The sequence below is a fragment of the Corvus hawaiiensis genome, chromosome 6 (assembly GCF_020740725.1).
Source record: "Corvus hawaiiensis isolate bCorHaw1 chromosome 6, bCorHaw1.pri.cur, whole genome shotgun sequence".
Taxonomy (NCBI): domain Eukaryota; kingdom Metazoa; phylum Chordata; class Aves; order Passeriformes; family Corvidae; genus Corvus; species Corvus hawaiiensis.
Genome location: NC_063218.1, coordinates 12,089,073 through 12,115,833, shown reverse-complemented (window position 1 = coordinate 12,115,833; position 26,761 = coordinate 12,089,073). Strand labels below are relative to the sequence as shown.

The 26,761-nt window shown below is 44.5% G+C and overlaps 1 protein-coding gene across 2 annotated transcripts in view; it reads right to left on the bottom strand.

The window, feature by feature from the left end:
- Positions 1-26,761, bottom strand: part of DEGS2 (delta 4-desaturase, sphingolipid 2) — a 32,987-nt gene that overhangs the window by 5,325 nt on the left and 901 nt on the right. The window contains exons 1-2 of one of the 2 annotated variants that reach the window (XM_048307541.1): positions 13,946-14,054; positions 4,260-5,002 (exon numbers count right to left, since the gene is read on the bottom strand). In XM_048307541.1, the coding sequence (XP_048163498.1) occupies positions 4,260-5,002; positions 13,946-14,027 (825 nt within the window). In that variant the 5' untranslated portion in view covers positions 14,028-14,054. Of the gene's footprint in view, positions 1-4,259; positions 5,003-13,945; positions 14,055-26,761 lie in introns of those variants that run through there. The other variant, XM_048307542.1, reaches the window with a different exon arrangement.

The window sequence follows — 26,761 nt, the reverse complement described above, 5'->3', positions numbered from 1 at the left end:
GATCTTGCAGGACTTTTCCAACTTTAATGATTCTGTGATATCTGTGAAGTATGGTTGAGGCTGGAAGAGTCATCCTCTGTGTTACATTCTGATTACAGTACAAAACCTGTAGGCAGCAGTTTCCAGGTAGCAAGTTTTGTGGCCAGATCATAGATTGCCTTAAAGAGGATGGCACTGTGATTAAGTATTTCAAAATCCTGCTCCTCAAGCTCTTCATTTATTGCATTGTAGGTGGTCCATTTTCTTCAACTCCTCCCCACCTTCTTCCTTACAAATCTCAACTGTAAGTCTTAACTCATTGCTAGTTTGTAAATGGAAATTGCAAAAGAACTGTCTGAAATTCAAGAAGAGCAAGTGCAGGGTCCTGCATCTGGGGAGGAATAACACCAGGCACCAGCACAGGCTGGGGGGAACCTGCTGGAAAGCAGCTCTGAGGAGCATGATCTGGGGGTCCTGGTGGACAACAAGCTGTCCATGAGCCTGCAGTGTCCTGGGGACCAAGAAGGACAATGGAATCCTGGGGTGCACTACGGAGAGCATTGTAAGCAGGTCGAAGGAGGTGATCCTGCCCCTCTACTCAGCCCTGGTGAGGCACATCTGAAATGCAGTGTCCAGTTCTGGCTCTTCAGTACAAGAGGGACATGGAGCTCCTGGAGCAAGTCCAGCAAAAGGTGACAAAGTTGATCAAGGGACTGGACCATCTCTCTTATGAGAAAAAGCTGAGATAGCTGGGCCTGTTCAGCCTCAAGAAAAGACAACCGAGAGGGAACCTCATCAGTATCGATAAGTATCTGGAGGGTAGGTGTCAAGAGAATGGATCCAGGCTCTTCTCAGTGGTGCCGAGCAATAGGACAAGAGGCAACTGGCAGAAACTGATGCACAGGAAGTTCCACCTGAACATGAGGAAGAACTTCTTTACTGTGCAGTGACCGAGCACTGGAACAGATTGTCCGGAGATGATGCGGAGTCAGATGGGGATATTCAAGAACCTTCTGGACATAATCTTGTGCCATGTGCTCTGGGGCGCCTCTGTTTGAGCAGGGAGGCTGAATCAGATGACCCCATTGCAGTCCCTTTGAACCTCACCCATTCTGTGATTCTGTTATCAGAGAAGGATAACAAGAGAATGCAAAGTCTGCAGGACAATTACTAGGCACTTTGCACCTGATATATTGAGGCTTTTCTTCAAGCAGATCAAGTTGGCAGGGTAAGAAATCATACCTGTTGGACTGAAACTTTTGTTCTGGCTCTGTGCTTGTAGAACACAGTGATAAGACCCTAATCCTAGTCCATCATACCTGATAGGCACAAAAGTCAAATGCAGCCTAGTCTGTCAGCATGGCTGTTACACGCTCTTTGTCCTGGGGCTATACAGAAACTAGAGAACCTTATGACACAAAGCTGCAAAATTACATTTAGAATGCTCAAAGGCTAATTACAGAAGTTCCCTCTATAGTCCTACATCTCCACCACAGGGTGAAGAACTCTCAAGCTAGCCCTCCTGGCCATCATAGGGTTAAAGAAATTTGCAACTCAAAACCAGCACATCTACCATGTTTTCCAGTCTTGTCTGTCTAATAAATCTGGTTTCATACCATGTCTTTTCCTTTTCCCACAAGCTTAATGAGTAACTAGCTTGCCTCTGGTAACACTGCCACTTTTATTGCAGCTTCTAGGAGGAGTAGAGTTCCTCCTTCTTCTCCAGTCTCCTCTCTCCATATGTATACTCAATCCTACAGACAATGAAGAATGGATCTCTTTACTCATTTGGTAAACAATGCAATATTTTATAGTTATAAGACTTCATTGAAAGACTAATCTAGTCTTAAGTCTACAGGTGTTTTTTTAGAGCAGGTCCTTCATTGCAATGTTAAATTTCATGGTCTCTTGTGTAATCTCTCATTATACTAGTGGGACAAGTTCTTACTGCACACCCATGTCACTCATCTTTAATATCCATAAGCTTATGAGCAGAGCCTAATTCTTCCTCTTTCACATCTGTCACAGTCCTAGGGTAAAGGTCTTTCCAGTGGCAAACACATTACTCAGAACATTCTGAATGACACACCTGTAACAAAGGACAAAGCTGAATTTACTTTCCTGATAAGCAAGCTGAAAAGCCAGTTGCTTTCCAAGATTAAGATCCAGTTATTCTCAAATCCTATTTCTTCCCTGCTCTCAATCATGCAGGATAGATTTTTAAAAATAGAAATCTTTATTCCACTTTCTACTTGACAGTAATTAAAAATAAAAATAGTCTCACTGAGAGGTCATCCACATTACACAATGCAACTATTAGAAGTTCAAGTGTCTAAGAGACTAAATCTGAAAGAAACAGATCTTTGCTGAGTGAAGAATTTGCCAGAAGGTTAAGGAAAGTAGAGCAAGGTGAGGTTTCCTACCTGCTATGAAGTTCAAGATTTAAAGCTAATCAGAGAGGATCTGTTTCTTTATTTCTTTCCACCAGAGAGGCAGAGATTTTTTTTTCTCATTTTGCAGAAAAGAGTAACCAACTTGTTTTTATGGTCAAAGCATTTTCTACAGTAACTGTTTTGCCAAAGAATTTTCACTTTTTAATGGAATTTTTACTTGTAATTGATCACTCATTAGACTCCAAGTCTTCTATATAATTCTGTCAGGCAACAGTGATTGACAAGTCTGCTCTCTCCTCCACCAGCAGGGCGAGTCACAGTTACAAAAGAGCAAAACACACGCAAACACAAGCTCATGAAATTCAGCTAATAACTCCATCCTCTTTACACAGGAGGGCAGACACTTCCAGCTGCTGTGCTGCCTCAAGGAATTAGGCTGAACTATTTGTGGTGTGGGTGGAGAAGAGCTTTTCAGGTCTCAATCAGGGCTGGAGCAACAGTCCCAGCAAGTTCAATTAGTCACTCACCTCCCTTGTGCAGGATACAGAGCTAACCTCCTTCTCTTCTATTTACATTTTGGTAATCTAAGTATCTAAGCCCATCTAACAAGTTTGAACATTTGAAACTAAAGCTAAGCACATGCACTTCCTCTCTGAGCTATCAGGTGTATCAGTGATGGGAGTGCCTCACAGGGGAACCTCGTATCTGAATGTAAGCTGCTGTACCAGCTCCTCTGGGCCTTGCCAGGAACAGGCAGTGTCTCCAGGACAGACCTCCAGCAGCGAAGGAGGTGAATGAAACACAATTTCAGGCTATATAGAGGCTTCCCATACTCTTCTATGCAAGAAAATCTCCAGTTGATTTGAATCTCCTCTCAGAGAGTGTTTCTGTGATGGAGAACATGAACCCAATACAGCAGGGTTTGCCTGGGTATGCCATCATAGAAGCTGCACGTGGTATCAGTAATGGGGAGGTCACAGCTCCTGAACCTCAGGCTCCTCAGGTCTACCTCCACCTCAAAGGATATATATTGCAGTAGCAGTTCCCAACTTTGCATCAGGCCAGAGAAAGAGGTTTCCTTCCTGTTACGTCAGAGAACTTGTACGTAGGAGTAATCCTTCAAACTCACGTACCTCTAACACTGTGAGCACCTGCTGAGGAACCCAGGTATTAAAACACACAAGAGCAGCCACATACCTGGAGGGAGATTGAAAACCATTCCTAGACACCTGGGCTTTGCAAATTTGATTCCCACAACTGATAAAACATAAAACAAAAATGGGTTTGCCTTTCAAAGGAGGAAAGCCACAGCACTTTCCCAATGACAGACCAGGCCTCCTCAGTTTCTGTGGGTGGGGCAGCAGAGCTAAAAGGAGTCACAGAGAGTACGGCTTTATTTTCTAGTGCTATCTGTGTCAGGCTGGAACATGCCCTAAAACTTATCTCAAAAACAGAAGAATTTTCTTTGATGTTAATCAAGCAATATAGTTAGCAGATTGATCATTAGACAAATTTCCAGTAGCAATTGCCACCTGCCTCCCTTTAGATGGGCCTTTAAACTTTCAAAGAGTTGAAACTTGGTGGCTGAGAGATGTAAATCAAGACATTTAAAGCCTTTTTGGAGGATTTTAACATGCAAAAGGTATTCCTCAAGCCCTCTGAAGCTCAGATGTTCTACTTTGCATCAAATAAACTAAATATTACAGCAGTTTGACAGCCATTTCTCTCAACCTCTGGCTTAAAATTAATGAGAAACAAATAAAAAAAGCTGTTTTCTTTATTTTCCCCTTTTTTTCTTAAATTCATCAATTGCTATGATTTGGAGTGTTTTCTTTGAGACAGTTTAACAGCTTTCATAAAAATCCAACTCACTCACGCTATCCTTACCATGGGCAATCTGCATCCAGGAATGCTGGGGAAGTCATGATGCTCCATGTGGTAGCCTACATTGAAGGTGAGCCAGTTCAGAGGTCCATAGTAAGAGTATGTCTCATACCCTTTTAGGAACATGTAGTGTTCTGCTATGAAGTGCCCAGAAATGGGATGAACACCCAAGCAAAGAATTGTACCTGCTACTAAGTAAATAACTGGTTTGAGCCCCCACAGGTAGTAAATGATGAGGTCTACAGAAAACTGGACGAGAGCATTGAGAATTTCCATCCGTGTAATTGCTTTGGGGTTCACATACAGTGGTCTCAGACTGTAGAACAGAGGCTGGAGGAACAGCCAAAGCAGTTTCCGAAGTGGCGTGCAGAAAAACCAGCCCTCAAAGTCTGTGGGAATGTCCACGTCCAAACTGTCCCCTCCCAGATACCGGTGATGGTCAATGTGGTATTTCTTGAAGGAGGCAGAGTAGGGGATGCCAATGGGCAAGTTGGCAAAGACTGCGAACCATCGGTTCCACTTGGCCTGCTTGTTGCCAAAGGCCACATTGTGTGAAATATCATGGATGGCGAGGGTCAGGGAATGGTTGATGCAACCCCCAAAAGCATAAGCCCAGAAGAAAATCCATTTCCAAGATAAGTCTTTCACCAGGTAGCATGCCAGCAGCTGCGTGAAAACCATTCCAGATACAATCCACTTTAAATGTGGATCTGGGCCCATCAGAGTCTTGATCTCTGGATACTTTGCTAAAGGAAAAAATGCAGAGAAAAATTTGGTTAGATCATAGTTAGGTAAACACAATCACACTGTGACTCCCTGGTTTTTATCACACTATGTTTGAGGCCCTGGTTTTATAAAATGCTAATTCCAAAATAGGGTTGCTACTATGGTGAAAGTTTTACAGCATCATATCCAATTGTGATTGATATTGATATATACATACTTATATGTCTATATATATAGACATATAAAAAAAAAAACCACCCTGATGGTCACTCTGTGGCATCATGTCCCTTCCCCACAATGAGCATTGCTTCACAGTGATGAGTAGTAATATGCCAAACCCCACAGGACTTAAGCTCTAAGAAACACCTTCTCCATGTTTTTAATGTCCTTTTGTATTTTGCTCAGATCAGATGTTACTTTGCACAAAAGGGATACAACTGCCTTCTCTGTAGTCCTTTTCACACTGTTGTTTCAAACACACAAGCAGAGGAAAGAGAGCTGAGCAACAGGCTCACCTGGTTTTGCTCTGTGGTTAGATGACAAACACAGCATTTAAAAAAAATTCCTAATTATTTGAGTGTTTACCAGTGCTCACAAAACATACAATTCTTCACACACAGTAACATCACAATTAAGTCAGTTATATTATCAGGATTTTGTAAAGCGTGGAAAATTTTTCTCTGTTTCCATGTCATATACCAAAAGCAGGCATAAAAGCCACACAGATAATCACACAACAGCTTCATGAGGCCTCACAAATACTGCAGTACAGTGTCAGAGTGATGCAGGCTAGGCTTGCCAGATCTGACTTGTGTCAGGCCAGGACCAGCTTACTGAACTTCAGTTCCACCTGCCATTCATCTGTCCTTAAGAAAGAAAATAAAATACAGAGTACAGCTTACCCTCTAGGTGCTGTTCATTGATTCACATCTCCTCTTTGTGGATCTACACTTCTCACTTCCAGTATTAACTTGCACATGATTCCTTCTGCTGCCTTATGGCTTTTACCCACAACTGACCTCCCTCCTCTAACTCATACTTTGCATTTCTCAGTAATTACAGCTTACACAGATAAATGCATAGAGAAGTCACTCATTCTGAACCCCGAGGTTACACAGTGTGTCCCTGTGAGTTTCATGGGCCCATTTTATGAATAGAAAAGTAAACATCATCTCACTGTCACAGTATAATACCAATACAATAAAATCAGATTACAATGATCTGCATCTATGCAGCTGTGTATACTATAAACAAATGCTGGAGACAATACATGTAATTTATGTGACCTTGAAAGCAGTGGCAGATACTGAGTGCTGGACGCAGAGAAGGTTTTTGTAGAAGTGAACCATGAGAAGTTTGCAGAAGTTCAAAGAGATGAAGTGCTACTTAAGGAAGCAGGTTGATGTGGAAATGCTCTGCAGCCATTCTGACAACCTTTGAGCCTCTTGGCCAACTTCAGCCCAGTTTGACAGAAATTAGAGATTACAAAGATTGTACAAGTGCTGTGGAAGGTGAGGACAAAAGATATTCTCAAATCTTGTCAGGACAAGGAGGCCAAGGTCACCATGAGGAGTGTTCAGGAAAGAAAAAGATTTTCTAAGTGGTGGGAAAGCTGTAGTAAAAGTTCGTATCTTTCTAAAGTCAGACAATTTTTTAATAAAAATCTCCAGAAAGTCCAGGGTTTTTTTTGTTTCGCTGCTTTGTTTTTGTTGCTGTTTTCACTATTCTTGAAATTCTTGAAATTTTATTTTTCACACCAGAAAAGTTAACATGCCAGAAGTAGCATACCTGAACAGGTACCAAAATTTTACACGAAGTGCTGCTTATGCAAAGTTCACTCTAAAGTATAATGATACAATGACCTGGTCAGAACAACTGTTACAGACATGCAGTTTTATGTAGCTTAATGTCTTTCTTAGGGGTATCTGTCCAAAAGCCAGAAAACTCTTTAATAAATCAAGGCACCTCAAAGGTTATCACATCATGCAGCTGGTAGAGATAAGTTACTGCAGTCATCAGAAGAGATGAAATGTAAAACAACCAAATCTGTTCCTCAGCCTGGTCAAATTGAGGCCACACTGACCCCCAAAACAAAACAAAAAAGAAATTTTAATGGGATGGGAAAATTGCTTAGAGATGCTTTATACAGTCATTTGAGAATAATGGAAGTTTTTGACCTATTTCTTTCTGTGGCAGCCAACAAGGACTGCAGATTCCATTTAAAAGGAGCAGAGCAGTCACTGCCAAATGGCAGCAATGCAGGCAGGTCGCACTTATCGCAGGTGACAGCTACTAAGTAACTTGCCAGGGTTTAATATTAAATTCAACACATGATTAACTCCTCTCCAACAGTAAATTTTTGCATACTACTCAAACCACAATACTGTGGCTGTTTATCATTAATACTGATAAAGCCACCCTGTTTCCATGGCATGGAAAAATTTCAGGTTTTTCCTCATGAAGAAACAATGGCTTGGGCAGTGGGGTGGTGCTGGTCAGCTCACTGGAGGCTAAAAGCTACTGGTGGAGTAGCCTGCCAGAGACCTGTTGGTTCAGGAACACTTCAAATGCAGAATGTTGAATGCTGACCCTTTCCAAACTTGAGGCCAAGCACTCTTCAGTGAGACACATGAAAAGCAGATTAAGTGATCCTGACGACTGCAATTTATGTATAATGTGCTGACAAATTTGTGATAACACAAATTATCTCATTTTTCCCCCGTGTTCATGCCTTGCAGTTAGCTGAAAGAATGCTAGTAAGGCAAGAGCCTCACTTGCTGCTGAAAAGCCTGGACATCCCTGTAAGGCTGCTGTGACAAGTGTCTGTAGGTGCTACGCAAAGCAGGCATCACCCACCTGCATGAAAAAAAGGCAACAGAGAATCAGAGGCACAGAGAGAGGGCACAGAAAGAGGAGAAAAAACCCAACCCCGTCATTCATCCCTTCTGTATAAGGTGGGAAGGGAGTGGGGTGGATGAGGGCATGGACACACAACACAGGACAGGACACAACACCCACCAAGTTATATAACTGCATGGGACCAGGTTTTGCCCTTTATAGTCCAATGAGAACAGGAGAGACCCAGCTACCCTGATGTCTACACAGCACATCTTCCAGCCTCCAGCTCATTGAGGGAGTCTGTTAGCTGAGGCCAGCAGGCAGCTTATCCACGTGTGCTGCTTCCATCTGTCCAGAATGAGCCACTGTACTGCCATCGAAGGATGGGGACACTGGTGTAGATGTACAGCAGGGCACAAGGATGATTTTTCTGCCTCTAAGGTCAGCACACTGCCAAAGCAGCACAGGCACTTTAGTACAGTAGGTAAATGTAGTTACTAACTCTGCCCAGTCAGTCTCTGCTCCACAATGATGAAAGACAGCATTCCCCACTCGCACAAGTCAAGAGAGAACAAATGCTGCAAATATATTTTCAGAAGGGTTCACAATTCTGAAACAGCCCATCTACTGAATTAATTTTTCACAGAGATCACTCCACTGTTCTAAGCATCTTTCTAGAGGCAGGTCTCACTCGCCACAAGTGCTTAAACTGACAAATCAGTCTGACCATATTTTTTTCCATTGGTGCTTCTCTCTGGAGATCCAAGAGCACTCACCATAGCCCTACAGTGATCCTCTGTTAGGACTGGAGCAAATGCTCCTGGACAGGCCTTTGGTTGCCAGGTCCTGCTGTTCCTCCTCCTCAGGCAACAGCAAATACCTTGTTCTGAACTCTCACTCATCCTCTGTCCTACTGACACTGTCCCTGACAGGCAAGTCCCAGTGGTAGCACCAAACACAATTTCTCATTGATGTGACACCACATACTTCACACTTGCACATCTTGGCACAAATGGAATTTGGAAGTGAACAAGAGCAGGAGCTGTCCACAGAGACAATGGTGATGGAGGTTTAAAGGAGCAGCAGCCATGCCCACATCTCTGAGAAACTAGTAGTTAAAAGAAAAGAAACTAGTAGTAAAAAGAGAAGAAATTTAATTTCTTAACTTTCCTTTCTTTTCATACCAAGTGCAGCGTACTGATATAGTCAAAGTGGACTTACTCCTCAGCATAAGTCACTTAGAAGCTTTGTTAAACGGAAGGAGGAAAAAAAGTCTGTGATACTGCTGTCCTGGACTACATTCTATTGACTACGAGTCCTTGTCAAAACAAATAAAAGAGACACCAGGCACAGGATGTACAATTTACTACTCCATGTCCTATGCTGGAGCTGGTATTTGCGACAAATAAATAAACAAAACAAAATAAGACAGTTTACTGACATTATAGTATTTTGGCTTGTAGCAGCTCAGGTCACAAACATGCTTATAAAAGCACAGCACACCCAAGTACTCAGTGAAAGATGTGGACCAGCTGGAGAAGGTCCAGAGGAAGGCCATGAAAATTGTCAGAGGGCTGGAGCACCTCTCCAATAAGGAAAGGCTGAGAGAGCTGAGAATGGAGGCTGTTCAGCCTAGAGAGGAAAAGGTGTTAGGAAGACCTTATTGCCTTTCAATGTTTAATGGGGGTTTATAGGAACGATGGGGACTGACTGTTTAGTAGGGCTTATTGTGATAGGTCAAGGGGTAACAGTTCCAAGCTAAAAGAGGAGACATTTAATCTAGACATAAGGAAGAAATTTTTTAATGAGGGTGGTGAAACACTATCACAGGTTGCCCAGAGAGGCTGTAGATGCCTCATCCCTGGAAACATTCAAGGACAGGTTTGTTGGGGCTCTGAACAACCTGATCTAGGTAGTTATGTACCTGGTACTCAAATTATTTTGTGATTCTGTGATTAATTCAAACAATGTATGAGTCAGGACACACAGAAGACAACATGCATGACAACACCTTCTGATTTTTCACAGTCTCCTAGTCCCTCCAGCATGCAAAATAATAAAAAACATTTTTGGCCTAACTAATTACACTGAAGTTTTATATGTCCACTGTGCAAGGACAAGCATCTTAATCTTGTATTTGTCACCCACAAGCTTCTAAATTGCTTAGTGGTAGCTGGTCGAAGGGCAGTGGGTCACCCAGAAGTGGCCACCAGAGGGAAAGTACTGCAGTGGTGCCACACTGCCGGTGTCAACAGAGGTGGATGATGTCAGCACATCACTATGTCAGCAGCTGTAACCTGTTTGCTTATGTTGGTTTATTAGCTAGTTCAGGGTAAAGGGAGGTAGGGATGCTAGAAAGAGGACTTCTAGCTCCTTCTGAAACAAAAAACTGCAATTTGGGGTAAACTGAAGCCTTCAGTCGTACTTAATACATTTCCCACAGAAGACCAAATGCCTAAATCAGTGACTTTCTGCCCATGTGATTTATTTCGAAGGTGATCCCAGGGCAAGAGCACTGAGATAGCAGCTCCTGGGTGTGCTCATCAGAGGACATGCACATCAGTGGCAGCACTGTGACCACACGCTGCAACATAAAGGGCAAACATAGTTTCTTTGCCAGAAGCACATGTACTTCAGAGCCTTGATTTAAACTAAGGAGATGATACATTGCATATTTCAGCAGGTACAACTTATCAGAATTTTCATAAATGTGAAGTTTAAAAAGGCAACAGAAGAGACAGCTGGAAGAAATAGCAGATTAATCTCTAAATAAGAAAGCAGAGCTGGAAGTGATACTTGGATCAGCTAAATGCTAACATAAAATGGATTTTGGCTTTTAATTTTGTTCTACCCCTCCCCATGGGCTAACATCTCAGCCTTCCTACAGGATAAAGCACATATAAAACACTTGCACCATCTCCACTCCAAAATAACTTGCCAAATAACTAATTACATAACTATTAAGCATTCTTGGATGTTAGATCATATTCAGATGCTCTTGGGCTATCCTGAGCAACACTGATTCAGCTCTCATCTTCACCAGCAAACAAGTGTTTCCCTAAGGATGCTGTGAGGCAAGACATTTTCTGAGCAACCTGCAGTAATTTTATAAAGTTAGATCCAACCCATGGCACAAATATGATCTCACTCTTCCCATGTCACAACATATTGCTCATTGCTTGCATTTGGGAAATTGTTTGCAGGTGAAATGACCATACATTGTATGCTTATGGTGTTACCTGCATTTAAGCAATGATCTTTTCATCTCTCAAAAGTGAAAAGCTGTCAACACTTCCACTGAGCAAAACCATAGTTTCTTCAAGTCTTTCAGTCCAAGAAATCCTTACTGACAGAAAAATAAATCCTATTTCCACTAGATGTCCCCTTTATCTTATATCTCCCCCAATAGCATTTTTGTAACTATACAGAAAGGATAAGCAGATACAGATGAAAAAACTTTTCCATCAGGAAGGTTTTAACCAGGTCTTTCCCTAACAGGGCTTACTGCAGCATTACACAAATCCCAGTCCTGACACAAGGCAGTAACAGGCTTTTCATAAACAAGACAGCGAGAGAATAGCAATGAAACAATTCCATTTCATAAACTGAAAAGCGTGAATAACGTGTTCAGGAACATGTATAACGTGATCAGGGTCGAAGTGCCAGCTTGGCAAGAGATCTCCACTGGAACTCAGAAGCAGTTGCACCCAGACAGTACTAAGCACAAGCTACATTTTAATACCTAGATACTACAAAGAGATAAGAGAGAAAGTATCTCCTCTCCCTTGTGCAAAATGTTGATCTATTTGCTGGTATAATTATAACCATTAGGAATCACAACCCTCATCTAGTGCAACAGTGTCCTGCCACAAAACCAGTTTCCAGCCAGCCCAGTTGATAAACACAGCTCACAGCTCTGCAGCTCAACAGGAACCGGTTGCCCAGAGAAGCTGCGGATGGGCCATCCCTGGAAGAGTTCAAGGACAGGTTGGATGGAGCTCTGAGCAACCTGAGCTAGCAAAAGATGTCCCTGCCCATGGTAGGGAGATTAGACTCACAGAGTTGTCATTCAGATGCAGTCACTGACTACAAAAGTCTTACAGACACCTGGGCTACAAATTCTTAAGCCAAGATAAACAACTTTGTGATGAACCTTTTCTACCTCTCAGATGCTCTATAGGAACATATTGGGGCAACAGCCCAAGGAAACACCACTTTTGTAGAAAGAAACTGCCTTATGTGTTTGTCAGGTTGCCCATTTTTTTCTCCTAATAGATAATTTCCATTTGCATTTAAATCCAAGTAGCCATGCCTGAGAGAGACCAACATTTTTAAAAGCTGCAGCCTAAACACAGAACAATCAAGTTTCAGTGCTTAGCAACTAAATCATTAACCTATTGGGAAGGAAATACTTCCTTTACCAGCATGGAATGCTGTCCCCAAGGCATTGCTGTATACAAAAATGTAAAATACATGGATTTTTATAGATTTTTGTTCATATGTATGTAAGATTCTTACTGTCTACTCCAGCTTAATAAACAGTAAGCACTTTGATAAGTATATACTCTGGGTACTAGGTGACCTTAGGCTTTGAATAATAGAGTGAGGATCGTTATACAAATATTATGTGGGATATTATGATAGTTTCAGTAACTTTTGGTAACATTTTGGTATTTATGACACTAGTTTTATAACCCATTCTGCCTCATCAGACACAGATCATTCATGTCTTTCTTCCCATGTTGTATTTCTCTCTGCCCTTCCTTCTACTCCCACAGCTGGGGCAGGGGAAGCTGAAAAGATGGCCCTTGGTTCCAATTGCTTATTCTTAACCCCAAGAGAGGGTGGGCAAAATCTCTGCAAGTGTGTAGCTGAAAAGTCATAAAAGGAGTTTGCTGCAACAAGGGAGTCCAAGTACCTCCTTACAGCTTCACCATGATTTGCAGTCCCCATTCTATAGCACAACCAAAAAGGCAAGAGAGCAGCAAGGGCAGAGACCCACCATACACACTCCTATCCTTAGCTCACCAAAATGTAGTCCCCTTGACTGAAGGGATGAGGAGCACGACACCAAGAAGTGTCATTTTCTATACTGACATCATTTGTCTATCATGATTACACAGTACAATAATTATTATTTTCCTAGATGCAATTCAAACCTGGACGTGGATATTCCACGACTGCAACTATACCGGAAATGTTTTTGTAATTTAGATTAATAATGGATTAATCTGTAAGATTGTGGGGGAGTTAAAAACCTGCACCCAATTAGCATATACCTCGTGCAGCAACTTAGCCAGAAACTCCACTGCCTTTTTATAAAAGTTCTTTAAAAACTTTATTCACCTCGTTAGAGGGAAGAAAACAACCAACTCACCCAAATGAAAAGAGGAGAAAAAAATCAAAATCTTCTTTATTAATAAAAAGTTGAAAACGTATTTTCAGGAGACACACAACAATATTCTGTGACGATTCTGAATTGTCAAATCTTCTCAGAAACGATGTTCAGAATAGCCCAAACCCCACAAAAATAAACCTCCCGACCCACCACACTCCTGTGCGCAGTTAAGCGCTGCGTGTACAACACGAAAATACAGGAGCGTACCTTGTCCCCGACAAGCAGCGGGCACTTGCTATTGTTCTCTCGCACGCCTCACCCGCATCCCCGTTTACTTTCATGCACAACCAAGGCACCGGGAACACGTGCCCGCAGGAGGGCTCCCAGCCCGCGCCCCGGGCACACCTGGCAGAGCCGCGCCCGCCAGGACCCCCGGACGGCAGCGGCGCTGCGGGCAGGCGGGCGCTGGCCACAGCCCATGTCGCCCCTCCGCCGCTGCCGCCCACTGACCTGGCTCGGCGCAGCCGGGCTCGGTTCGGCCGCCGGCATCTCCGCCGCTGCCTCCAGAAGGCACAGAGTTGAGAATGCTACATTCCTCGGGGGAAACCCCCCACAGCCCACCGGGCTGCAGCCCTCGCTCTCCGCAGCCTGGACACCACCCTGAGCCGCACCGACACCGGCGGTCCCAGCGCGGACCCCCCCCACCCCGCCCGTCCCTTCCCGTCCAGGAGCGCAGCGCAGCCCAGCCCGGCTGCCCGAGCGGCCACCCCTGAGCCCCCCGTCGTACCCAAGATCTCCTTCCTGCGCTGCGTGTGGGGCTGCTCCGTGTAGACCCACTCGAAGTCCTCACGGGTGACACGGTTCCCCATGGCTCCCGCTGCGCCCCGCGCCGCGCTGCGCTGCCCTTATAGCTCCGCGCCCGCGGAGGGGCGGCTCCTCCGCCCGCCCCCGCCCCGCGGCCGCCGCAGGCGGGCACCGGGACAGCTCCGCGGCTTCGCGCGGGTGTGCAGGAGCCGGGAGAGCTGCAGAGCCCCTCCCGGGTATCAAGGGGAGTCCGGCGGGCGGACGGTGCTTCGGGGCTGAGTCTGGGGACAAGGGACGGCCGGCCGAGGCTCGCCGTGCTGCAGGGACCTCGAAGACAGCCAAGAGAGGTGTGTGGGGTGCGCGTGTTTGCAGGGCAGCAGGATCGCCATCGTGCCGGCACCGGGGCTCGGCAGAGCCACTATATCCATCCCTGCCTGCGACGGCTCCAGAGCACGAGGGGAACTCCAGCGCTGCAGGTCCTCGGGCACTTCCAGACACAGCTTTTGGAAAGCAAAGGTAGTCCAAACGCCGTAAATCCAGAGACGGAGCCCTAAGCAGAACCGTGGATTAGGGCAAGCCCCAGTTGTGCGAGCTCCTCCCAGGGGTGGAAGACCTAGAACAGTGCAAAGGTGACCAGCGGCTGACACACATTTCCTTGGCGCTCTGACAATCTTCGTGAGCCGTCCCGGTAGAATCCAGCCCTCGGCTGCGTCACACTTCACTCCTGGTAGTCTGCAGCCCATTTCCCAGATACCGTCCCCGCTGGAGTAGCAGGAAATCACACTGCTACCGTGGTAACAAAACCAGGCAAAGGACTTGCTAACCTTAAAACTAAGGTAACCTTGTACCTCTCTAGCCTCTCTGATTCACAGAGTTACATGTTACACAGTGATGTTTCTACACACACAACCCAAAATTAAAGTGCTGCCCTTGTTCCCACTATATTCTTTTGCAAGTCCATACCTGACCTCCTGTCCATCTTCACTCATTATCCCTATCCCTATCATTGGTCTTTCCAACAACAACATCACGTGTGGATCAGCTCCAATTTTGTTTAACTCTGTTTCACCTTGAATGTCTCTAGCATCCTCCATTCCCTCCTACCCTTAAAAATGCCTATTAGAGCTGGAAGTTAAAAGAGACAAAAACGCAGCCTTGAAATGTATAAATATGAAATGTAAATATTTTTCAGCAATAATTTTTGCCTACAAACACTGGCAACACTATCACCTCTTATATTAGTCTAGTGGAATTATTTAAGATCTCTTGGTAGAACAGTTACATGAAACTATAAGGGCTAAAAAACACCAACAATGAAACAACCCACAACCCCCAAACCCTGATCTGAAGCTTGACTGCTAGAAAGCTTTAGGAGGTTTTTTTGAGAGTCAGGGGTTTTTTTCCCTGTTTAATCACAGAATCACAGAATCAGCTGAGTTGGAAGGGACACACAAGGATCATTGAGTCCAACTCCTGGCCCTGCACAGGGCCATCCACAAGAGTCACACCATGCGCCTGAGAGCATTGTCCAAACACTTCTTAACTCTCTCAGGTTTTGTGCTGTGACGACTTCCCTGGGGAGCCTGTTCCAGTGCCCAACCACCCCCTGGGTGAAGAACCTTTCTGTAATATCCAACCTAAACCTCCCCTGACACAACTTCAGGCCATTCCCTCAGGTCCTGTCACTGATCACCACAGAGAAGAGATCAGTGCCTGCCCCTACTCTTCCCCGTACAAGGAAGTTGTAACTGCAATCAGGTCTCCCTTCAGGCTCCTCTTCTCCAGGCTGAAGAGACCAAATGACCTCAGCCACTCCTCATATGTCTTCCCCTCAAGGCCCTTCACCATCTTTGTTGCCCTCCTTTGGATGCTCTCTACTTCCTTAAAATGCAAACCCTTGAATAATGAAAGGTGTGAAGCAGATTGAGTGGAAGGATGATGGTGTAAAGGGAAACAGTTTTACCTACAGCAAGAGCAGGAGTTTAATCACTTTGCTGTTACAGCTCAGCTCTCTGTAAGTATGATGGTTTCTTCACCATTGCTCCAACACACGGTTGGTGCTCTCCCATGAAGTTGCAGGAGAACCCAGACAACAGACTGTTAATCCAAGTTAAGGTTATTACAGGTTTCTAGAAGAAATGGATTGTTCAGAGATGCATCAGTATCTCAGCCTAAACCTTTAATTGACTCAAACGTTTTGGTGTGTTGACAGTATCAGTGGAGAAGCCAAAGACACTGAATGTGATGACACCCTTCTGTCACTTCCTGCTCAGGTGTGCTGAAGGTGACTAAAAAAGCAAATTAGTGGGGCAGTCCATGCAGTTACAAAGAAAACAAATATGACTTCATCCCAAAGCTTGTCCAATAGGATAGTGCTATTGCATGTGGTAAGTTACACATGGAAACTTAAGTATCTCCTTTGTAGGCAAACAGCATCTCCTACATGTAGCTCATTACTATAGCCTCAACCTGACCACATAAGAAGAACAGAAAACTTTTCTGTCTCCAGTGAGTTGGCATCTGGTTTCGAGAATAGAATTTCGTGCTTTATATTTCTATAATAAGCCAAACAAATCATACTAATTCAAGAGTAATTGTGGATGCCAGACAAACAAGAAACACCAGCTTTAGATCGTCTTCTAGAACTGGCAAAAGTATTATTCAGTTCTGACCATTTGGTATCCTTAGTTTTACAGCATCCTAGTAAAATCATTCACAATGGAAAAGGGAGGGAGGGGTGCTAATGGCACACAGCAATAATAGTCCTTTTAATGAATACTGTAATGACTGTGAACTCTACACTGTGATTCACAAAGTCACTACACTTTACACAGTTCAAATGCGCTTCACATGGTCGGGTTCTCTCAGCTGTAGCCTCCCTTTCTTATTTAATTTCCCATACTTGTTCAGGATTTCTGGGAACTACTGGGAAGCCTAGCTGAGGGAAATTCCTAGCATGCTCCAGAGGAAGAGCACAATTGCTGACTCTGTGCAAGGTACCACCAAAATATCTCATTTACATATTTTTAAGTACCCTTCACACTCATCTCCAGCATCCCAGGGTAAAAAAGACAAAAATCCTTTGCTCCACTGAGGACATGGCCTACAATATACTTGCTTGAAGCAAGACATACTGGTCCACATTTCCACACATCCAGGCAGACTCGCCCTACCTCACCCAAAGGTGTATATCCATCAGCTGGCTTCCCAGCATGAATATATTTCTACTACACAACCCAGTTACTTCTTCCTTCTGCTCATGGAAAGGACAGGTGACAGAGGAAATACAGGAGGAACAGCTCACACCTCTCCTAGTGACTACTGCCAGCCTTGGGTGTTTGAGGTATCTTAATTCTGCCCTGGTGTGTGGGTCTTAACTCCTCTTCTTGTGGTTTTCAACAACTAACCTTTGTTAAAGTTGTTATTCTGGAACTAAAATAAAGTCACCTGGGAATTTTATCTCTAAATAAAGTGTTTTCTCCTCCAAAGTAAGAGCTCCATGTCCCAAGACAGACTTGTATTTTCTGTTACTGCATTACCTTTCTTCTCTGCCTATATAAATTGGAGCTTCTTTCATTACCAGAAGAAAACATAGCTATAATATTTACTTGTTTATAGAAGAATTGGGTGTCACTCTCTGCGTTGATGTAACTAATGCAATGTGACATACTTTATTGAACAAAGTCAAATTTTCATAGGCAGCATAGTTTGCAGATGAGCCATGTCAACACACACCCACACTGAAGTAAACGCAGGAGAAACAATTTGCCAATAAGCCCTCCGCTGTTTCCCCCTCTCACTTGTGCAGACCCTTCCCAGGGTCATCCTGGATTTCTCTTTCCACTGGGTTAGCTCTATGCCAGAGTTGTGAGCTGAACTCACCAAAGGTACTGAGGAGCTGGTGCAAGAGCCTTAGAGGAGAAAGCCATGTTCCTTTTGGCAGTGTTAAGCTGTTGGATACACCTGGCTGTATTAGGTGTAAGGCACCCTCCACACAGCCCGGCGGTTCACAACAGCCGCGTTTGCCCAGCACTCGGCAAGCGCTGGTGGATGTTGGCTGGCTCACGGTGTCTTTGCCTGAGAGCTGCCCAAATGAGACGTGAGGTTCCAAGAAGCAAAAAGCTCCCCAGGAGATGGGCTCACTGCTGCCCAGGCTCACCGCTCCTCCGCTGCGCACAGTTCTCCCAGACCTGTGCGGGGCCGCATCCCTCCCCGCCTTCCGCAGCAGGCCCTGCGGAAAGCTCCAGCCGTGGGAATGCTCCTTTCGTAGGCTAGGAGCAGCGGGAAGCGCACGGGACGGGCAGCACGGGCTGCACCAGCACCCGCACGGTGAGGGGCGCTGGGGCGGGGGGCGGCTGCGCCGCCGAAGGGCTGCCCGGCACAGCTCCGCTGCAGCCAGGGCTCGGCTCGCCCCGCCCCGCGGCAGTGCCGGCCCGCACGGGGCCCGCAGCGAGCCCGGCCCGTTCGGGGCGGGGAGCGGAGCCGGGATCGCCCCGTGCCCCCGGTGCCCCGGCCGCCCCCTCCACGCGCTCAGCGCGCCCCCTGCCGCCGCCGCGCCGCCACCGCGCCCGCCCCGCTCCGCCCCGCTCCGCCCCGTCCTCGCTGTGCCGCCGAGCCACGCGCTCTCTTTCATCCAAGTCCCACGGCCCCTCGAAGGTAACAGCGATCACCGGAAGGGGGGCTGAGGAAGGGTTCACTTCGCAGGAGCGACGGACTCGGTTTGGTACCTCTCGAGTGTTCTCGCTTCTTTCAGAAATACGTCCTCAAGGAATTTTAAACTGTTTTGTCTGGAGGTTAGCAAATGCGGGGCTGCTGCAACTAACGACACCACTGTGTTCCAGGACGTTATGTATTTAGACAGACCGCTCCTGCAGAATTCACATGGAAACAACTTCCTCTTCTACATAAATATTTTTTTCTCGTGATGCATTTCTTAGCTTTTCCAAAGAATCACAAGCTTTCTACTAAGTAATTTATTCCACGGAGTGGTTTATGTTGTTCAGAGGATTTGCAATTGCTTTCTCTCACAAGATGTATTTGCTGTTACACACTCTAAGTACTTCTCCCATGAATAGCTTATGCTACCATGCCTGCAATCTTGGGCATTTCAGGAATCTTCACTAGCAGCCTGGTACAAACTCCTGAGCGGAGTGTGGGAACTAGACTTCTATTCCACAGCAAAAATTTTAAACACAAAAAGTAGCAACAACATTTGTAATCTATCCAAACATGAGAACCCAAGGGGTTCACTGTGGACAAGTTCTCAGAATTATGAGAGAACGTGGGTCCTGTGAAGAAAAGCACCAGATTAAACTGGGATTTCTCTTCTTCTCCTCTAAACATTGATGCCACTCTTCTCTCAAAGCTCACACTACTGTACATCGCTGGTCTGTCTGGCAGTGCTCTCTGGACTGTAACTCACCCTTGCAGATCTGCGTTTCCAAACGTATTTCCCGATACTCAGGTTTCAACCTGATGCACTTAAAACCTTTCATTTCAGTGCTGCTGAGCTCACTTCTGACAATAGGAGTGACACGGGGTTAAGAGGGATACTTGTTCAGCCTCTTGAAGTCAGAGACTAAACTTTGAGTAGAGGAATAAAAAAGCCACTTGAAAATGTCTCACTGTGTGTGTCTGTAGTGTGGATGTGTAGGAAGAATTGCCTCTGCAGGGAACAGTTGGAGAACAACTTTGGTAACAAACTGTGATGAATTCCAAAGATTATGTCATACAGTCTATTGATATTTTTAAGAAATATTTTTAGTTAGTATTTATATTGTAGCAACATATATAGACCCTCCAAGATGGACTAGGGTTTCACTACAAATTCACAAAGTAAAATTATAATCTTTCTTCCGATGAGTTACAAATCCTTCTAGTATAAGCACAGTAGAAAAACCATTGATCAGCTTTGCCTATGCCTAAGGAGTATAAGGCTTTGCTCATAGTTTAGCAAACTGTCAGTCGAGTCACAGTATCTATTTCTTCATGAAAACCTCGCTAAGTTGGTTTAATAAAAAAAAATAGCTGCCCTTGGGCTTTCCTTGAGACTGCAGCAATTTATATGTCTTATTTATTTTTATTTATTTAGCCTTGTTCATTTCAATCCATTTTTCATTTAAAATGTAATATTAACTCTAGGGCTACATCTTCCTTAATGCTACTGGGATCTATCTGATGACTTCAATAGAAGCTGAGAGCTGAGCACTTTCCGGCATCAGGTCTGTAACGCAAGGGAATGCATATGCGGGAGAAGGGATAAGGAAGCCCAGCTATTTGCAGGACAATCAGCATGAATAGGAGCTGCAGATTTGCTCCCTGGCCCCAGGGAGCAGTGTGAGCAGTTAGGACACTCATTCACATACATTGCCTGTGCTGGCAGGTGTGAAATCGTACCATGCTGGCTCAACTAATAGGTATTATTTCCCCAGAAATTTCTGCTTTTGTGTTGTCTATAGTTTGCAGGATACAGACTATTCATATGTCCACACATATCCTATGTTGGTGTAATGACTCCTTCGCGAAGACTGAGGATTTTTGGAAGGGTAGTTTCATACCTTCAGCCATGAAATCAGGCATGGAGGACAAAAACTTCATTTATGATCATCAGCTTTAAAACTCAATAATAATTATTTTTATTTTCAATTAATAATTAAAGGACTAAAAGTTTCTGGAGTGAGGATTAGTCCCACTGATTTATGTATCCTTTCATACAGTAAGAAAAACCGATCATATGATCTTGTCCTTACAACAAAAACCTGTTTAATAAAACTGTGGTGATTAATGACCATAACTTAGAAATTAGTTTGGAATGGTGGCATTCCAAACCCTCTCTCCGTTACTCTGCAAGATGGCTGATGAGAGAAAATCCTTCCTCGCTGTGCTCAGCCTCAAAAACACAATGAAGCTTTAAATGTGTTTTGTAGGAGTCCACACACAAATTGGGATCAGGGATTTCCCTCATGTTTAATTAGCAATCTGAGGAGAGAGGACAACGACATTTGTAGCAGAAGGTAGTGGGCCATAAAGCCAGGCATGGTGGCAGTTATATTAGATCAGCTGGAGATAAGGAAGCTAAATTATGAAAGAGGCTAAATTACGAAGGACTATAAAGGTAAAGTTAAAACCTCATTTCCTGCGGAGCTGCAAAGAGCTAGGACAAGGATTCTGGGAAAGATGGCACAGCTAATTAACATTTTACTTAGTGAATTACTTTAATGGCATTGTAAATCCCAGTTTAAATTTCTTCCTGAGTAAGGTTGGTGTTTTTTGAGGTTTTTTTTCCTCTTCAAGACCTCTCCTGTTTTAATTGATTAATAGGCCATTCTAGATGAAGATAACAAGGAAAACCTGGTATCTGAACTGGCAGAACTTATTCATTAGTCCTAGATAAGTCTTTAACGGATGTTAACAAGAGAACCCTTTATTATCAACTACTGATTTTCTTTTCCTCTAGTAAGTGACTTTCTATCTGGTCTTCTTTACATAAGAGCAAAAATATCTTAAAAGCTATCCATGTCACGTATTTAACTAGATATGTAAGTATTATCAGTTTAGTGATCGGTGTTGGCTTCCAATGGGAGGACTAATGTTTCATTCTTTCTTTCTTAAACTTTAGACAAATAGTTTGTGTGAGAAAGAGAAGGAAAAATAGGATATCAGAAATTTCCAAACCAGTGAATTTGAAAGGCTGGGTGAAACAAATCAGGAAAAGGGTGTGTAGACCCTGCTAGAGGCAAGAGAGAAGGCTGTAGATGCTGGGTATGAAAACCTCACTTGTTTCACACTTTAAATGTCTGCCCTTTATTTTGGTGTAAAATGAAGAGGGCAGGAATAAGACTAAAACAATAACCCAAAAAATCATCCAAAGATTTAGAAAACAAGCACTGATCATTTTGTTAATTCACTCATACTTTGTGAAAGATTAACTTGTTTTGTGTGATCTTTCTTTTCTTAAAATACAGCAGACTTTTGCATTTGCCAAGTAATTCTTTTCAAAAGAACAGCTACCCAGTTTGGGCTAGGTGCAGCTGAGATAAGGGTCAGGACAATTAGTTCGGTAGTATGAAACAAGAAATAGCTCTTTACATAAATATCACACAACTGGATACTATACACAAAGTTGGACTAGTATAGGAGTGACAACCATGGTTCCTGCAAACTACTAGCTCACCACAAGAAAAAAAGATGCACAAGAGTAAAAGCATAATATTGATTGAGTGGCTAATGATGTTGAGTACTGACTATTACATGCTGATAAATTATATGGTGTATAATATATATGTATAGAGGTAACTTATATTGCACATATCTGAGAGATGGGTTGTAAGAGTTCTCCCAAACCAGGGTGCTGCAATGCCTCAAGCACCCTATATCGTCTTGTGCTATGAGCAGCACTGCTGATTTCTCTGCAGGTAGTCTGCATTTAACAAATGCTTTAAGCGTTCCACAAATTGCAAAATAAAATTACAAATAAATTGGGAAAAAAAAAAAAGTAGTCATGCTCTTCTAGTGGTGTCCAGTGAAAGGACATGAGGCTACATGCACAAATTGCAATACACAAAGCTTTTCTTAAACATCAGGGAAGAACTTCTTTCAGTCAAACACAGGAACAAGTTGCCCAGAGAGGCTGTGGAGTCACCATTATTGGAGATGTTCAAAGCTTAGCTGAACACAGCTCAGAACAATTTGCTCTATCTGACTCCACTTTTGAGCAGGGGCTTGGACTAGACCGTTTCTAGAGATCCCTTGCAGTCTCAGCTCTGCCCTTCTGTGATCCTGTGAAACTGAGGTCAGTGTCTCTCATTCAGTTTAGTATTCTTTGGGGTAAATTGAAACAAAACATGATTTTTCAAATTATCCTCATATCCCATCAATGCACATGGTGGCAGTAACTTGTCAGCAGACCTTTCTACTACTTAACACTGATGTACCTCTTCACCCTAAAGCAAGAACCCAACACATACAATCTTCTGTAGTACTTGATGCCAAGTATATGTAAAAACTGAAAGCTGAAGGAAGTTCAGAGGAGTAAGAAATGTCTTTGAGAGCATGCATCTTGTCTTCCTTTTCCTTCCTCTCCTTTCTTCTCCTGCCTTCCTTTTCCTGTGCATGGTACTGGGGGCTCAGGTAAATGTGGATGTCTACTTTTTTTTTTCAAGAGTGCACCAAAATGAAAAGAGGTGAGTTCTCAGTAACCTGTAGCTTTCTAACTTGTCCAAATGATTTCTGTACAAAACTACTACACCGTTTGTGCTGGCTTTGAAGTTGCCATCTCTTTGAATCCTGAGGTTTTCCCTGCACCTTCCAGTGCTAAGAAAAGCAGATGTGTGAGTCAGTTCAATCCAAAAGAAAGGAGGGCTGTGAGGACAGTAGAAGCTGGGTTTGTCAGGAGAAAACCCATGACACTTTGTTCTTTCAGTCAGGTGTGCACCTGAAACCACTACCAGGAATTTTGCAGTGGCAAGAAAGGAGAGTGGAGATAAAACAATGCTGGTGGGTGTGTGCATGTGAAAAGTAGAAATCTAGTTTCTTCAGACTGATGGTAGACTACAATTTCCTGCAGCAGATTTTAAGGAAGGAACCAAGAAAGAACACCACCACCACCTCCTCCCCCCCACAATAAAACAGCTAAATCTGAGGCATCCAGAGCTTGCAAAGAATATATATTCCTAAACACTTGTTATGGATGCTTAAAAATAACTTTTGTTTCCAATTGATGGTTTTACATTTTTAAAATTAAACCTTTTTTCCCCTTGCTTTTTAAATGTGCCTAGGAAACAAAATGGAGTTCTGAGCATGGGCAGCAAAATGGGGTGCATAGGGCAAGAAGATAAGAGATTATTAAGGGGACAAATTCTGCTGCTATTTGGATAGGGGACAAAGTTTTCTTTTAAACACCTTTTCACTGGGCAGCTTTCACATCTTTATTTTTCCTTGTCGCTGTATTTTTTTGTCAAGCTGTTACTGGAAAATAATGTAAGTTAAGTAGATCATCTCATTCAGGATAAAGAGAACTATAATAAAGAAAACACAGGGCTGATGTGGTATATTTGTATTGTGTAGCACCTTTCACTGAAAAATAATGAAATATGAATGTTGCAGCAAAGTCTTAAAATATTAGCTTTAAGCCAAAGTATGGGAAAGCAGAAAGTACAATTGAAAATTAGGTGATACTTACAAACTTAAAAGTGCCTTTTCTGTCTGAAATTATATAATTGCTTGCAGTAAAAAAAAGAAAACCACAAAAATGAAACAAGGTTGTGCAAGATTATTTAACTATTATCACTGACCTGAACCAAAAATTTTATCTCGATAAACAAGAGAGACTCGTGACTTTGTTCTTGTATTTGACAAAGCTCATTTACACTAACACCAAAAAAACCCCCTTCACCCAAAATAATCCAGTCAGGGAGCCTCAGGGCCCAGTCCCACTTGCTCTGATGGCAATGTCAGCTCTGATGGGAATTCAAGAGCAGGACTGAGTGCATGTCTAACGTGTAGGTGACATTAATATTTTCTCTATGCAAGCTCAGAATATAAAGTATAACTGAGTTGTATACTTTTCCTAAAAAAAATAAAGAACACCATAATTACTTTTTTTTTTTTTTTTAAATTTTATTACATGTAGCTTTTATGGAGGGACTAGGGAGACTTCATTCTAATTTTGAAATCTTGTTCTTAAAAGCTACAGACCATTTTCCCACGCTGGTACATGTGTCCTTCCAACTATAAACAGAGGGGCAGAATTTAAACGTAGAGTTCTGGAAATCTCTTTACAATATCTAAAAACAGCCTTTCAGTCTGTGAGAATTTTGCCATGATAAACTACATCTCGTAGTTTGTTAAAATAGGAGTGCTGAGTATGACTGGAGAGAAGGAAATCCCAGATCTCCACAAGTAAATTTGTTGCTATTTCTAATTTCTAATTGTTGCTATTTACTAATCTCATCATTAGGGCAAAGCTCAGTACTGGTGTCTTGAGACTTGGACTAGACTAACTTGGAGAACACTTGATGTTGAGGTAGAAGAAGAAAGTATTTATTAGCAGGAATCTTTTATCAGTTTTTATATCATGGCAATTTGGGATATGAACAAACAAAGCAATGGCATAGTAAGAACTGAAGGTTAAAGAGGAATATATACTTGCAGCAGCCTTGGAAATACTTATAAGGTAAATCTGCACTTGTAGTTAACATAAAAGGGGAAGTAAAGGTGATGTAACAGCTGAAAAAGAAAAAGGAGTGAGGAAGAGGAGATGATCTTGTCCTGAGTACAGAAGGCCTGTGAGACTTGTTTTAAAATCCTCACCTTTGGTAGTACTAACTTATTTTGTGTAACCCAAGACTTCCTCCATGTACAAGACGTACGTACTTGTAGAGCCACCAGCACATTAACCCCTGACCGAAGATAAAATACTGTCCTTCTGAGGGACTTTCTGCTACCTGCAGGGAGCATTTTACAATTACTCAGTCCATGTCCCTGCATCTCCTACTTGTAACTTTCAGATCTGCTTGTTCGTATCAAGACAAGCAGCTGTCTCTTTGCAAATTCTGCTCCTGATTTATATGCACACAGGCCTGACCCCTTACAAAGCTAATAACCAAATGAGTGCAATACACTCAGAAGTGCTGCTTTTCCCTTGGTACCCCTGCACACGGCAGTTCCTTAATAGGGTAAGGAAGGGATGTCCTGCAGCAGCTGGCAGAAGGGGAAGGAAGTGGAGTGTGACTGGAGCGCGGAGCTGCTGCATTTGCAAGGCACGAACTGTTGTGCTGTTGTTGGAAGGGTTCCGGGGAGCAACGGAGTTCAGGGACGGAGAGGTGTGTTAATAATTAAGGCAAATACCTACACTCGATAGTTTAAACGAGGGGATCACTTCACGTACTGGAATTTTGTACAGTCATTGAATTGCAGTGCTTCACTTATTTTAAACGCCGCTTCTCGGTAAGCGAGTTCATGCACTCAGCTGGTGCTCGCCCCGCCGGCCGTGCCTTCAGGCCGGGCTGCCGGCGGCACCGACAGCCGGCGCTCCGCAAGTCCCCGGCGCGTCCGGGCGCACCTCCAGTTCAAGGCTGCGGGAAAGCACCGCGCCACGCGCAGCGGGGAACGCACCACCCTCCAAAGGAAAAGGAATAAAGAGAGGAGAGAGAAAAATTCCCACGTGCCAAATACAGCTCAACTGTAAAATTCAAACACGCCGATCCTGCCCACGTCCCAAGGCTCAGGCGGAGCTCAGCGCTCGCCGGTCTGTCCGCCCGCACCGGTACGGCGCCGACAACCTTCGGCTGCAGCACAGGACCCCGGGCCGGCAGCTCAGCCCTCGGCTGCGGGGCCGGCCGGGAAACGCCCTCGACAAGGCCGCCGCTCCCGACCCGCGCTCCCCGCGGGGCCCCACCGGGACCCGGGCCCAGGACACGGCGCGCGCCCGCCGGCGGAGCCGCGCCCCGCCCGTTAGCGGCCGCGCGGCCGCAGCGCCCCCTAGCGGCGCGAGCCCGGCCATTACCACCGAGCGCGGCCGCAACGACGGGGCCCGCGCGGGCGGCGGGGCCGGGGCGGCGCTTCCGCGCGGGGGGGGCGGAGCAGAGACAGCGCCGCGAGTCAATTGGCTGCTCCGCGCCCGGGGGTGCGCCCCGCGCTCGCAGCGCTCCCTGATAGGCCGGCGAGGGCCGGGGGCGGGGCGCCGCGGCACGGCGCGCCCCCGTTGGCTGCTTCTCTCGCCTGGGCGCGGCGGGCGCTGCCATTGGCCGCCTGGCGGCGGGGGGGCGGGCCCGGCGGCAGCGGCCTCCCGGGGCTGAGG